The sequence below is a fragment of the Pantherophis guttatus genome, chromosome 17 (assembly GCF_059756535.1).
Source record: "Pantherophis guttatus breed Tessera chromosome 17, ASM5975653v1, whole genome shotgun sequence".
Classification (NCBI taxonomy): domain Eukaryota; kingdom Metazoa; phylum Chordata; class Lepidosauria; order Squamata; family Colubridae; genus Pantherophis; species Pantherophis guttatus.
In genome coordinates this window covers 72,879-87,422 of record NC_142079.1, presented here as the reverse complement: position 1 = coordinate 87,422, position 14,544 = coordinate 72,879, and the positions used below count along the sequence as shown (strand labels likewise).

General features: G+C 54.1%; 1 protein-coding gene across 4 annotated transcripts in view; it reads right to left on the bottom strand.

The window, feature by feature from the left end:
- Window positions 1–14,544, bottom strand: part of TTC28 (tetratricopeptide repeat domain 28) — a 34,989-nt gene that overhangs the window by 8,915 nt on the left and 11,530 nt on the right. For all 4 annotated transcript variants that reach the window (XM_060682143.2, XM_060682142.2, XM_060682144.2 and 1 more), the window contains 10 exons: window positions 8,211–8,358; window positions 7,756–8,028; window positions 7,282–7,412; window positions 5,165–5,672; window positions 2,502–3,843; window positions 1,757–2,280; window positions 1,371–1,480; window positions 1,158–1,287; window positions 694–912; window positions 299–461 (listed from right to left, as the gene is read on the bottom strand). In XM_060682143.2, the coding sequence (XP_060538126.2) occupies window positions 299–461; window positions 694–912; window positions 1,158–1,287; window positions 1,371–1,480; window positions 1,757–2,280; window positions 2,502–3,843; window positions 5,165–5,672; window positions 7,282–7,412; window positions 7,756–8,028; window positions 8,211–8,358 (3,548 nt within the window). The remainder of the gene's footprint in view (window positions 1–298; window positions 462–693; window positions 913–1,157; window positions 1,288–1,370; window positions 1,481–1,756; window positions 2,281–2,501; window positions 3,844–5,164; window positions 5,673–7,281; window positions 7,413–7,755; window positions 8,029–8,210; window positions 8,359–14,544) is intronic.

Sequence of the window (14,544 nt, the reverse complement as noted above, 5' to 3'; positions counted from 1 at the left end):
GACAGGCCCTTGGCAGAAGTGGACCAGCCTCTGCTCCAACTGACAAGCACTGGACTGATCGGACGGTCTTGTTGCGGACAGGCTTTAATTCATCAGCTGCCCCTGAATGCCCAGGGCTTGGCATCTCCTCCACTGCTCAAACGTCCTCTGAGCCAAGGAACGTCCTCTGACTTCCCACCTCTGGCACATACACATCCGGGTACATCTGTTTGCCTCTGGCCTAGCCCTACCTTGGGGGAAGGGAGGTGACGAGAATCCCACTCGGACCCCACACACACCTGCAGGGATAGGCGCTCACCTCACAAAATGGGGCTCCACCCCCAGGGCTTTTCGTACACTGGAGCTGAGCTGCTCTAGCGCTGAGCTGGCGAGTGTATGCAGGCCCGAGCTCCTGTCTTGCAAGTCTCCCGAGTGCCCAGCTGGGCTCTCACCCAGGTAGCATTCGTGGAACTTCAGGATCCCTAAAAGCAGAGAGCAGAGCAGACTCGACAGGCAGAATCCTGACAGGCTCCCCAGCAAAGCAAATGTTGCTGGGCAAAACACTGAAGATGGTCAGAGATATACACCTCCCCCCCCCCCATCCAGGAGGCACTGAAGAAGCAGCAGACTCTTCTTAGCCACTGGAGGAGCCGGAGGAGGGAGAGCAGCACGGTCCCCTCCCAGGAGGAGGGTGCGCCCAGCCCCCTACTCTACCTGCCCCAGGAGCCAAGAGCCAAGAGTACAGGTATCCCGCTGCCAGTGAGAAGTAGAGGACCAGTCCCCTCTGGCTATTCACTGTCTCCAGGACCTGATCCACTGTCACAGGAGAGTAAGGGTCAGAATCCTGCTGCCCAGTCTGACGCTCCACCAGCAGGTCAGCAAAGGCCCTCGTCCGACCTCTTTCGGCCACCGCCAATGCCTCATCGTGATGGCCTGCAAAAGCCCCCCCACCCCCGGTGACATTTCAGCTGTGGCCCAGGAAGGGGGGAGGGGCTACAGATCAGCCTCAGGCACCAGCTGATTTTGCCTCTTCCCCCCCATCCCCATCTCCTTTAAGCCAATGGTTATGCCAGCAAGACTGCCCAGATGCCGACCCATAGCAGCCCCAAGCATGTGCTGAAGTCACTCCATCCAACCCCCTGCCATTTCCTCTCCCGCAAAATCCACCCTCCTCTTACCCAGCGTAACCAACACCCGTTGCAGGGCCTGATAGGAAGACGTCTGCAGGTCAAACAGTGAGAGCTTGTAGTCAATGCTCAGCCGCGCTTCGTGCCGGATGGTCTCAAAGAGGGCCGAAGCCCGGTAGAGCTGCGAGAGGAAGCAACGTCGGGAGGTCAATCTCTGCCACTCAACCAAGGACGGTGGTGTCCCTGTAGGCGCCCATTGCCCACCTGATGCTGAGCCTCTTCCAAATTTCCACTCGCCCAAAGTGAAAGGCCCAAGCCGTGACGGATCCTGGCTTCGTCCTCCCTGCGCCCCAGCTGCTCAGCCAGCCTCAGCCCTGCAGGAAGAAGGAGCGGAGGATCTGAGGGCCCACCAGCCTCTTGCTGCGCTCTGGTTTGCCACCAGATTCCCCTCCTTTCTTCACATTTCTTCACCAACTTCTCCCAGAACGTGGCTTAATTTGCCCATCACCACACCACTGAGGAGGACTCTGGCTTTGCTCCCCCCCAGCCCTCCCAAGGAAGAGCTCCCCCTTCTAAGGAGAAGCATTTCCCCTGGGAGCCATGTCCTGCCTCGAGCGTGTCCCGGCTGCAGGCCTTGCGTGGCTACTGACCTTCCTGCAGGTACATCACCGCCTGGGGGTAGTTCAGCAAGGCGTGGTGTGTCCTGCCCAGGCTGCTGTAGGAGGCAGTTTTGGCCGCCAGGTCGTTCAACTGGGCTGCGATGCTGAGGTGCTGCTCCTGGTAGACCACGGCTCTTTCGTAAGTGCCCAGTGACTCATAGGTCAGGCCCAGGTTGCCGTATGCCCGGCCTTGGCAAGCCGGATTGTTAGTTTCCTCTGCAATGCTGAGGTCCATCTGGTGGTACTGAAGGGCCGTGTCATATTCTGCCATTTGCTGGTAGACGTTGCCCAAGCCGCAAGCTGCGTTGCCCTCCAGGGCTTGGTCCTTCATATCCCGTGCAATGCCCAACTGGCGCTCGAGGCAGGAAATAGCCTGTTCGAAGTTGCCCAGCTGGCTGTGCAGAGTGCCCAGTTCGCCGTACGCCTGGGCTTTATCAAAGGCTTCTCCAAGCTCATGGGCTACCACAAGCCTTTTTTCGAAGCAAACCAGGGCCTGCTGCAGGTTGCCCATTGCCCTATGGGAAGGCAATGCCAGGGTTACCCTTCTTTTGCCCCCCCCCATGAGAGAGCAGCCCATCATAGCAACAGCTGCTCATGCTTCATGCCCGGGCTAGCCACACCTAGCAGTGGGGCACAGCAAGAGCAATAGAGCCGCTCTGCCAACCTCCTCTCTCTCCCCAAGTAAACTGCCCTCTTCCTCTACTGTTAGCGTGTTCCTGAGAACCCCTCACCTCACCTGTGCCCGCTGCCTAGGCCCCGATAGGCCTTCGCCTGGTCCTGCATGCGGCTGAGGCTCTGGGCCACGGACAGGTACTGGTCGTAATACTTGATGGCTTCCTCATAGTCACCCAGTGCTTCGTAGCAGTCGCCCAAATTGCCAAAGGCCCGGCCTCTGTCCAGCACGGCCTCGCTCCCGCTCAGCTGCTGCAGGGTGGCCAGCTGCTGCTCAAAGAAGCCAATGGCCTCCTCCGTGGCATTCATGTTCATTTTGGTGATGCCCATATTGCCGTAGACCTGGGCTTCGATGCCAGGATCCTTCAGCTTCTGGCCCACTTCCAGCTGCTCTTGGTAACCCTTGAAGGCCATGGTGTACTTGCCCAAGGCCATGTAGACCGCCGCCAGGTGCCCGTGTGCCCGGCATTCTCCCAGCATCTCACCCAGCTCTTGATGTACCTCCAGTTCCTGCGTATGGTAGCCCAGCGCCTTGTCGTACTTTTGCAGGAGACGGTAGGCTGAGCCGAGAGCTGCGTAGGCACTCGCCTCCAGCTTCCTGTCTGCGGCCTGATGGGCGAGGCTCAGCTGCTGCTCGTAGAGCCTGACAGCACTGCTCACGTCTCTCTTGCAGATGGCAATGTCCCCCAGGTTGCCCAGGGCTCGGAACTTGGCCTGAGGGTTGCTGAGGGCCTGGGCGAGGGACAGCAGATACTTCTGGCACTCCTCCGCTTCAGAGAAGTGGCCTAGGGCCTTGAAGGCCAGGCCCAGGTTGCAGTAGGCCTTGGCCTGGCTGAGCTTGTCGTGCAGGTCCTTGGCCAGGGCCAGGTCTTGCTCGTAATACTTCACGGCTTCCTCGTAGTTGCCCAGGCAGTACTGGGCATAGCCTAGGTTGTGGCAGATTTTGCCTTCGCTCTCCATGTCCTGCAGCTCCGGGGAGAGTTGCAGGTATTGCTCGTAGTACGGGGCTGCCTGGGCGAATTCTCCCCGGGAGCAGTGGAAGTTCCCCAAGTTGCCCAGAGCCCGGGCCTCACTCTGGACATCTCGCAGCTCCCGGGCAATGTTGAGGTGATTCTGGTAGTGCTGGAGCGCCCGGTCGTGGGCCCCCAGAGCTTGATAGGCTACAGCCAGGTTGCCATGAGTGGAGGCCTGGGAGGCACGATCGTTCACCTCCATGGAGATCTGCAGCTCCTGACGGTGATACTTGACAGCATAATCAAACATGCCCAGAGCGTTGTAGGCATTGCCCATGTTGCCGTAGGCCCTCCCCTGGGCTGCGTAGTCATTCAGCTCCTGTGCAATGGAGAGGTGCCCCTTGTGCAGCTTCAGGGCCGTCTCATAGTCCCCTTTTATCTGGTGGATGATCCCTGCAAAGAATAGCAAAGAGCTGCCTCTGTCCCGGAGCCCACATGAGCTCAGGCCAGGAGGCAGCTGAAAAAGTGGGACTCTGCCAGCACAGGAGGAAAAGACACAGCCCAGCTAGGAATCTCCTGCACCCAACCCGCAAGATCCCCAGTATAATGACTTGGCAGCTGGTTGCCCTGCATGCCTCTTAGCAGCTAGGAGAGGTTCAGCCAGCGCCCCCTGCCTCTTCCCTCTCTGGGTTGAGAAGTTTGGTCTCTGCAGATAATGTAGGCTGCCTCTGGATGCAGAAGGGGAGGCAAGCAAACAACTAGTTCCCCAGAACTAACATCTTGGACCCCAACAGGAACTTGGGAGCACATCTGTGTGCACAGGGAACCAGGCAAAGCCGCTGTAACAGCCAGGCAGAAAGTGGTCTCCTGGTGGGGAAGGGAAGGGTGGGGGGAGTCCTCCTCCTTGGCCCGCCTAACCTGCCTGGCTTCTGGTCCTACAGAGCGCAAGCCTGCACACACACGCACACATCCAGTCATCAGAACAGCAGTACTGCTCCTTTGAGAGGTGTACCCACCATCACAGAACATGTGCAAAAGGATTGCTCCCAGATGCCCCTGTCCCATAGAGGTAGCTGGAGAGGAAATGCTTTTTGAAGGAAGCTGCAGGACCTTTCCTCTGCTGGTTTTCGTTCCTGGCATAAACACAGGGCCAGAATTGACGCCAGGAACGAGAGCCAGCAAAGGAACCTGAGCCTCTCCAGAAATGCACCTATCTGGCTTGTTCTGCATTTTCAGCCTCAGCTTTCTCAAGAGAAGTTTCTCCTGCCATCTTGCACAGTGTAACTTCAGCCCAGAGTCTCTCCCAAGTCGAGTCCTGGGGTGCCCCCTGAAGTTGCCATGGTGCTTTGTGGGCGTACCTGCACAGGTCCCCACAGATACCTAGCCCCGAGCCCTTGCCCAAGCTGTCTGCCTGGTTTGTGGGCTGGCACCCTCTCTACTATTTTCAGCAAAGGGGAGGAATGGTACCATCAACAGCCTTGGCGTGCAGTTGGGAGTTTAAATCCCAGCCAAGGGAATTTCTTCTCCAAACTGAAGAATCCTGGGGGATTGGGGGAAGGGAGTAACAAACCCAACATGGGGGCTGAGCCATGACCGTCTGCTGCACAGCTCTGTCTGAAGACCACTCACTATCAAGAGGGTCCTGTGCCAGGCTGCCAAGAGAGAGGCTCGATCAGCTGCCTGTCTGAGGAGGGGTCCTGTCTGAACATACAGGCTCAGGCTCTGGCACTGGGGGCGCAGCATAGAAAAGCTCATTCTGAAAGGATCCTCTCACCTAGATTGGAAGAGGCACGGCCCTCTGCAGCTCGATCCTGCAGGCTCTCGGCGATTTGCAGCTGCTCCTCGTGATACCGTTTGGCCCGCTCCAGATCCTGCATGCAGCGGGCAGCGTGACCGAGCCCGGCATACGCTCGCATCTCAATAGGCTTCTCCTCCAGCTCCTGGGCAAGTTCCAGGACATGGTTGTGATAAGACATGGCCTTGTCAAAGTTGCGGTGATAGTGGTAGGCGCTACCCAGGTTGCTGTAGGCCCGGGCCTCCTCCCGCTTGTTGCCAAGGGCCTTGGCAATCCCCAGGTGCTGCTCGTGGCACTGCACAGCATTCTCAAAGTCACCCATGGCGATGTAGACAGCCCCCATGTTGCCCAGTTCCCGCGCTTCAGAAAGCTCCTCTTTGCCTTGCTTGGCGAGAAGGACACACTGCTTGTGGCTGGCCAAGGCGTTGGGGTAGTCCCCGATGGCAGTGTAGACATGGCCAAGGCTGCTGAGGGCGGAGGAGGCAGCCTGCGAGGAAGAGCCAAGAGACACCTCAGGGAGTTGCAGAAGGTGGTGACAGCCCTCAAGGCACACCTAACGCCCTGATAACTGAGACACGGGCCCCTGAAGGCCACCTGCTCAAGGAGATATAGGGAAGACCATTCTGGATCTTGGGAGCCCAGCAAAACTCCCAGTGGGTGACTCTTGGGGTCAAGAGTCACCCACAAGGACACAGGTCTTTTGGAGACCAGCAACCGAGGCAGATAGGAAGAACAGGCAAGAGGGCGCTTCCTCCCCAAGCCCAGGCAGACATGGCTCTCCCACCACTTGCAATTGTCCCACATAGGGATCCTCCTCCCCCATAATTCTGAGTCATCTGTGTGTCTATCGTAAATGTTTATGCTGCTCCTGGTTCAGGCTCCCAGTGAGCTCTGCCTTCCCATGGTGCTGCTTTATGCAGCAGACCCTTCAGCTCAAGCTATTCATCATCTAGTTTGCCCACTTGGTCCACTGCTCCTTGCCCTCCTGGCCATCCCCCCTTTGTCTCTGAGAAGGCATGTAGGCATGGCTCTCCTTCAAAGGGCAAGGTTGGTCCCACTGTGTCATGCCCACAATGTAGCCAGCCCTCCAAGGCCAGATGTCACCACTCAGGGTGGCTGCAGCGCTGCCCTCCACTCCCTCTATCCTCATCCCTGAGCCAAGTTGGCCTCTGCTAGAGGAATGGCCTGAAGCCAGGCAGACTCCCACCAGCCTGAATGCACCGAACTCTGACGTCCAGGGACCGAATGCCCACAGCCTCCCGTATTATAAGAGTTACATCTAATTACAAAAAATGAAACATGGGAGTGCACAGGTTCTTTTGGACAGTTATCTGAGGCATGCACAAAGATTGGTGGAACAGCTGTGCCACGTTTGCTTGAACCCCGACAGGCCCTCCCCACTCCCAGCATCTGTTTCTGGGCTATCTTCCGATTTGGTCTCCCCTAGTAGCCCATGCAAGCACCATCCCAGAGGTAATCAGGCAAGCCTCCTGGGCAACGCCACTGCAGAGCCACACGAGAGGCAGGTCATGTCCCTGGATGGATGAACCCCCTCCCAAGGAACACGCTGGGCTTTTCTTCTCATTTGCAAGACCTGGGCAATTGGGGAGCTGCTGGAATGGGGCATCTTGTATCATGCTCCAGCTTCCCCAAAGAGTTACAGTTTGGCACAACAGAGGCTGTGTATTGACAAAGATCTTAACTGTAAACCCAGAGGAATTATAAATGAAAAGATGATGATGATTGGATAGTGAGCCAAAGATGCCAACCACTAACCCTGATCTTCATCCTTGCCAAGGAGACCACGTTGCTCAGCACCTCTGCACAAGAGACAGTTCTGCACAGGGTAGCTTGTCACCCAGCGCCTCGTTGTCTTCCCAGCACCCATGTCAGGGCTGGTACCGCTGCGGGATTTGTGGCCAGCCGGTGCCAAGGCTACCTGAACTCTTCTGCCAGGCTGCCTTCACCAAGCTGATGTAGATTTGACATTCCAAGGCCAGCTCTGGCTTTCCAAAGCTCTGCGGTGCTGCCTCAGCCTTTTTCTCCGCAAAGAGATCCCTCAACAATCCCTCCATGCTCCTGCCTTCCTCTCCTACCTCTCTGTCCTTGAGCTTCATGGCAAGCACCAGCTGATGTCTGTGGTTAGTCAAGGCCTCCCGGTAATTTCCCTTGGAGAAGAAAGCAGAGCCCAGATTGCCATGAGCGCGGCATTCGCCCATCTGGTCACCTGGAGGAGAAGCAAACAAAGCTGAGGGTGAGCTGGAAGGCGCCTTCAGGAGGCTGCCAGGTAAACCCCATCCCCTGGTTCAACCTGGGGCAACCAGAATGGGTCCTCGATTGTCTTTCCTTTCATACCCAAGCCCCTTTGCTTGTCCTGGCAGGCCCACAGTGTCCACTACAATTCTGCCGATGACCCCTGGACATTATTTCCTAACGCCCAGAAAGCAATCATTGTGGCAACACACAAAGAGACACCTGAACTTCCTGGGGAGAAAGGGAACCCACGGAAACCCACCACCATCAGATCCCAGTGGCACTGCCCTCCCACCCACACAACATCATGTGGCTACCTAAGGTCTTGGCAACGTCCAGGTCCTGCTGCATGTAGCCTGAGCTTTTCTCGGCATTGCCCAGAGACCAGTATGCACTGCTCAGGGCAGAGAAGACGGAGCCCCTCAGTTTCAAGCTGCAGGTGCCAATTTTCAAGGCCGCTTCCAGAACCACAACGGAGGCACCGTGATGGCCAGCTGTCAGCAGCTCCTGCCCAATCACGGAAACCACCACAAAGGGGCTCTTGTCCAGCTTCATCCTCTGCAGCTGCTGGTATGTTGGCTCGAGGGACTCTAAGGAAAAAGCAGAGGCCAGTTCACACCACTGGGATGGGAACCTAAGATCCAGTTCCCAAAATCCCCCAACGGCATAGCCCATGTTCCAAAGTCAGGGGAGTAGTCATCCAACAAGAGGGTGTCTTGTGAGCCTTCCAACTCTTCCCCTCCTCCACCCTGGCCAAAGAGCCTCCTCTTACCTCGCATGGGAGACTTCATGGCAGCTTCCACCATGCCCACCAGGAGCTGCAGGCTCTTGGGATCTTGGGCCAAGCCGGAGGCAAATGCTGCCAAAGCGTCGGCATGGCGCCCGAGGTACTGGAGGGCAACCCCCTGCCGGAAGTAGGCCTGCAACAACATGAGCAAAGATCAGCTGGGGCGCCTGAAGTGGCAGTGCTGGCACCTGGGAAGAGATTCTTCCCATTGTGCCAGCATGATCGAGGCCGCGTGCCTTAGGGCTCCACTGCTGTCCTGCAACAGACCCCGTCCTATCGACCACCCGTGCTTATCATCCAGGCTGGATGCTTTGATGCCGGGCAGGTCAGGGGAAGTCTACCTGCCAGCAGTGAGCCCATATGGATCTCTCCCCTCCAGGCAATTCTTGAGTCAAAAGCCCCTACGACTCGCTGCCCAAGGCTTCCAAATAAGCTTTTTCATCTACTTTTGGGGAATGGTGAGTTCCAGATGATACCCCACTCTACTTGCAAGCCCCCCTCTACTTGCTATGCCAGCAAGAAAGCATTTGAGCAGAGAGGACTGGCAGACCACCAAGCTGTTTAACTGTAGCATTGTGCTGAAGTGTCAAGACAAGCTAAACAAATAAATGGATGTAGAAAATTTACGAGAGAGAAATGCGCACAGAAAGGGGTAAGGCTGGTAAGAGCAGAAACTCTCCAGCACAGATGTTGCCTGGCCACTGCAGCCTCCTGCTATCCCAAAATGGCACCTAGCTGAGGAGGGGCAGAACACCCAGTCTGAGGGCAGGAAGGGAGCCCAAACCTTTGCCTGGGGCAGAAGTCCTCCTTCCATCCCAGACAAATGGCTATCCGACCTTCACTCCTGTGGAACCCTGTGACTCAGGGGCCGGCTCTCCCACTGCTTAATTGTTCCCACCACCAGGAAATTCCTCCTCATTTCAAGCTTGGATCTGTCTCTGTAAAGCTTCCAGCCAGTAGATTTGTTCTGGGAGAATCAATCCACAGCCCTTCAAGGGTTGGTCTGACATGTGTTGGCAGGTTGTAGTCCTGCCTTAGGCATGAAATCCAGCTCGGTGACTTAGTGCCAGTCCTTCTCTCTGCCCACCCCACCTCACAGGGTTGTTGTTATGGAGGAAACAGGAGGAGCGAGGAGCATTAGGTATGCTTGATACCTTGAGTTATTTATAAAAAAAATAAAGGTGGGATAAAAATAAAGAAAACTAATGGGACAATGTAGCACAAAGGAACCTTCACTGTATGAACAGGCAGCCTCTGCTGGGCTCCACAGAGGCTCTGGGAAAATAGAGTTTTTACTGGATTCAGCTACAAATAATTAAATTTATTCCAAGAGGTCTGATCTATAAAAGGAACTACCATAGCAATTACCAGGACTTCCATTATGCTGGCAAGTCTGGCAGCTGCATCTGATGTCAATTTAAAGGAACACTGCTTATTCTCCCAGGGAAATTACAATAACACAGCCTTTCTTTACCAAAAGCTGCCTCTGAAAGCTGGTCTCCCCACTGCAAGGATGTCACTTCAGCCAGAACCCTCCAGCAGGCCAATCGCCTCGTTTTAGGCATTCACTCTTGAAAGCCAGCAGTTCACTCCTTTCCCAGCACCAAAACCCAAGGCTGCACTCTGACCGTACCAGCTACCTGCACATGTGCACACACACACCCAGAGTAGGGGAAAGTGGCAGATGAGTCCACAACCTTGCAGAGCCCTCCCCCCCACACACACTTACACTCAGTTCAGGAACACAAGTGTAATTTTATCAGTACCCACCTAGAAACACTAGTGTAATTTCAGGGTTGCCTACCCTGCAGCTGCACCCTCTTTGACAAGCTCCTTCTCACTGAAAGGAGCAGACCCCCCCCCCCGCCTGGCTTGGAGGGCAAGAATGGAAACAAAACTTCCCCCATAAAGTTCAGAGCAGCCCACAGAATAGGAGGAAGCTCTTGTTTCTGCCAGTGGACAAACATGCGCTTTGGCCACCAGAGGAGGGGTGGCGCTCATTTGCCCTAAGCAGTCTGTCTCACCTGCCAGACCGCAGGTGGTAGATAGGGGTGCAGACCAGGGGTGAAATGCTCCCGGTTTGGACCGGATTGCCCGATCCAGTAGCAATCGTGACGGGTGGTTCGGAGGACCGGTAGCAATCGTGGTGCGAGGCTCCGCCCACCTGCCCTGTTGTCGTTACTTCCTGGTTTTAACCAGGAAGTAATGTCTTTTGTACCCTCTGCGCATGAGCAGGTTTTGTTTTGCTTTTAAAAGTAAAAAAAAAAAAAAGGCTCTGATGATCACAGCTGTACCTTGTGATTGTCAGAGCCTTTTTTTTACCTTTTAAAAGCATTTTTTACAACCTATTCAGCCAAATAGGTTATAAAAAATGCTTTTAAAGTAAAAAAAAAATCCCACACCACAGCTGATCACCTCCCGCCCGCGGGTGCTGTTCTTCTTACCCCATGCCTCCTTTTGGCGTGCGCTGTGTGCGCATCTCGCATTTGGTGCATTGTGCGCACTGCACATGCATGCGTGCAATGCGCGTTTGGCGCACATGCGCAGCCAGCAAACCGGTAGTAAATTGGTTCAGATTTCACCACTGGTGCAGATCCCTGGCAGCAGACAGTGCCTGAGACCAAGCTCCTTTGGGATCCTTCCCCTTTCCTTGCTCTTCTGGAGAGTCCAGAGTTATTGCTATTAACTGATTCATACATATAAAGTAGGAGGAAAACAGGCCTGCCTGCTATTTGTCCACTAAGTGAGACCAGACTCCATGTCAGGAACGAGAGAAGGATTGTGTCCAAGCAACTTCTTTTCCTGGTTTGCTTCTGGGGAGCTTAAGTATTACCACAAACAATCCAAACAGATGGACAAAATGACACAATAAACCTGCTTGGTAAAGGTTGCTGAAGGCAAAATGAGCTATGTTTTTAAAAAAACTGATTGATTACAAAAATATACTATGAAGGACTTCCCTCGGATACATAAATACATGTACTATGTAAGGCATTGTTTATTTTTCAAATTCTGAGAACATTTTAAGCTCTACTATTTTGATCCGAAGCCATGGCACAAAACCCTGCTAAACACAGAATCACCACCTCAATTTTCATCCTCAAAAGGTAAAGGAGAAGATCACTAGGGACTGAATGCCGCCACTTCTTCTTTTCCAAAGAACAATGTGTCTGCCCGGTGGGGCAGTCCAAGCTTTGTAAGCAAGGTCAGGTCACCCAGGGCTGTAGGTACCAGTGCCAGTTTTGCCTACCTTCCCAGTAAGTGTGCCAAACTGAGCAAAATACCAAGGAGCTGCACAGTTCTATTCTCTGGCCGAACATCTTAGAAAACCGGGCCCACTCCAAGGAGGAAGGGAGAGCTGGCCTTTCTAATGCTACTAAAAAGCACCAGGCAGAAGCTGTGACTGATGCAGTACTGGGGACTTGCAACATCCAGCCAAAGATGCAGAGCTGGGGACATGGTACCAGTAACACAGGTGAGTGGAGTTTTTCATAGGGAGACTCGCTGTACCTCACCACCACTCTCCTTGTGAACAGCTCAGAAGTCAGGCCCTGCCGGCACCACGATTTAAGGGACAGAAGGCAGACACTTCTTCCCACTCCTGATGTAGACCTGCCAACCTTCTCCTCGCCAAATCTCCAATCAGAACAGCATCCTGCCTTCCAGCCATGTTACTGACCTTTGGCACCTCTCTGGGGCCACCTGCTTGGATTCTCCAAGCCACACTGCCCAGGGCTGTTCCCACTTTGGGTCCCGAGAGACAGGGCCATCAAGCCACAGTGGACGGCAGAGCACTGTCCTTGGGCTGAGTGGCTACGAAGGGCTCCTACCCAAACCCACGGCCTCTCTCCTGGCAGCTCCTTCCAACTCCAGGGTCAGCCTTTCTCTTCCTCTCTGAACGCACATGCATTCCAAGGAAACCAAACCACCCGGGCGTTGTGGACCTCTGGGAGGGAAACCACCGCAAAATTCTGAAGCTGGGCCCTGGAGGCGATTCCCCCTAATTAGCGCAGGCGGATCATTCAATGGGATACTGTGGAGGAAAGTGCGTCAGGTTTGGAGCGGAACTTCTGAAGCAACCCTGCAATTGATGGAAAAGGAAACGCTGAGTGGGTCGAAGCCCTGAGCACAAGGCTGGCCGCATCAATATGCTGATGATACCCAGCTTTTCATATCCACCCCGAACCAGCCCAGTGATGCCCTTGACGTGATGTCCCGGTGCCTGGAAGTGGTACAGGTCTGGATGGGGAGGAACAGGCTTTGTCTCAACCCTGCCAAGACCGAGTGGCTGTGGGTACTGGCATCTCGGTCCGATAGAGAGGTTCCATCTTTGCTTATTGGGGCTGAAGTTTTACCCCCTGTAGACAGGGCACGCAACTTGGGTGTCCTCCTGGATTCACGGTTGAGCTTAGAAGATCATATAACAACCGTGACCAGGGGGGAGTTTGCCCAGGTTCGCCTGGTGCGCCAGTTGCGCCCCTATCTGCACCGAGATGCCTTACGCAGTTACTCATGCGCTAGTCACCTCCCGTATAAACTACTGCAATGCTCTCTACTTGGGGCTGCCCTTGAAGACCACTCAGAGGCTTCAGCTGGTACAGAATGCGACCGCGCGGGTTGTGATGGGAGGGTCCCGATACTCCCATGTTACACCTCTCCGTCCGGGATTTGCATTGGTTGCCGGTTGCCCTTTGGGTGAGATTCAAGGTGCTGGTGATTACCTATAAAGCCCTTCTTAGGCCCAGGATATCTGTTGGACCATCTGCAACCAACAACGGCTCCCCATCGCCCAGTGCGTTCTCACACGGCCTACTCAGGGTGCTGTCGGCTAGACAATGTCAGCTGGCAATCCCCAGAAGTAGAGCTTTCTCTGTGGGGGCTCCCACCCTTTGGAATCAACTCCCCCTGGGACTCCGGTTGGCCCCTGACCTTCGCACCTTCCGCCGCGAATTAAAAACATGGCTGTTCAAATTGCCCAGCCTGGACTGATGGGGTTTGGATTGTTTTAATATGTTTACTATGTGTTTAATATGTATTTTAACATGTTTTATCTGGTTTGATTTTAATTGTTGTGAGCCTCCCTGAGTCCTATGGTGATAGGGCGGCACACAAATCAAATTAATAATAATAATAATAATAATAATAATAATAATAATAATAATAATAATAAGGCTGCCAGGTTTTCTGCTGCACATCAAGATTGCTCCTCTCAAGACGCAGGACGGCTCTTAGCTCTGGTCTTGCTGCCTGCAAACACGAGAACAATTGTTTCCAAACTGAAGGACGTCAACAGGAAAAGGTCAACACCATCCCATAGGAAGGACGAGAAATGTTGCCAGCCTTCCACTGTAGGCTCACTTCCTCGTTTCCACTCTGGGGCCATGGCAGGTTCTCTTCTGCATCTGAGCAATCAGAGGCTCCAGACTGGAAAGTCTTGGTGAATGTCACTGGGACATGAAATGATTGTAGCCTCTTGAGCCAATCATTCAAATTGGCTCAGAATTTTGCTACCTCTGTCTTGGAGGGTCAATAGTTGCTTCTCAGAGTAGTGTTAAAGGCCCATTTTGTTATGCTGGAATGAGGAAAGATCTCCCTCTCTTCTATGCTTTCAGGGTGGGAGGGAAGGAGGGCATAGCCACTCGTGTCAGCAGCATTGCAAACTGGTGGTATTGATTGTATAAAATTGGGGATGGGAGAAAATAAGAGCTCGGAAGTATCAGATTTCTTAGGCCTTCTTATTCACTGACCCAGAATGCATCTATGTTTGCAGAGAGCATCCCATTGCTCTAAACCCCTGCACTTGTCTGCTTTGAAAAAAATGGAGCTTTTGAGCTAAATTCAGCATCCCAAAGGTAAACATGTCCACCTCCCCCTGCCTTGACTCTCAAAAGATCTTGTCCCACTAGAATCCTGACCTGACACTCAGTTACCCGGCATCCCTGCCTTGGCATCAGCCTTTCAAGAGAGATGCCAGGACGAAGCTCTTGCAAAAAGGGAGGCCGACACAGGCTTCTTCAGACTCAGGGCTCGGGAAGAGGGAAAGCCACAAGACCCTTTGCTCTAAGTAAAGCCGAGCATGATCAGCCACAAAAAGTCTTGCAGCGCAGAGACTATGAGCTACAAATCGGCTGGGCTAGTTGAACCTGGCTTTGAAAAACAGAAATGCTGAGCTGAGAAAGAGCCTCCTCCTCCTCCTATTGCTTGACCCAAATTTTCAGCTGCAGAACACAAACACAAGGAAAGTAGGTTCCTGCACCCCTTCCTCAATCTGCGCTTCTTAGTAACCAATGGAGGTCCTGGAGAGGGGGTGGCTTGCCAG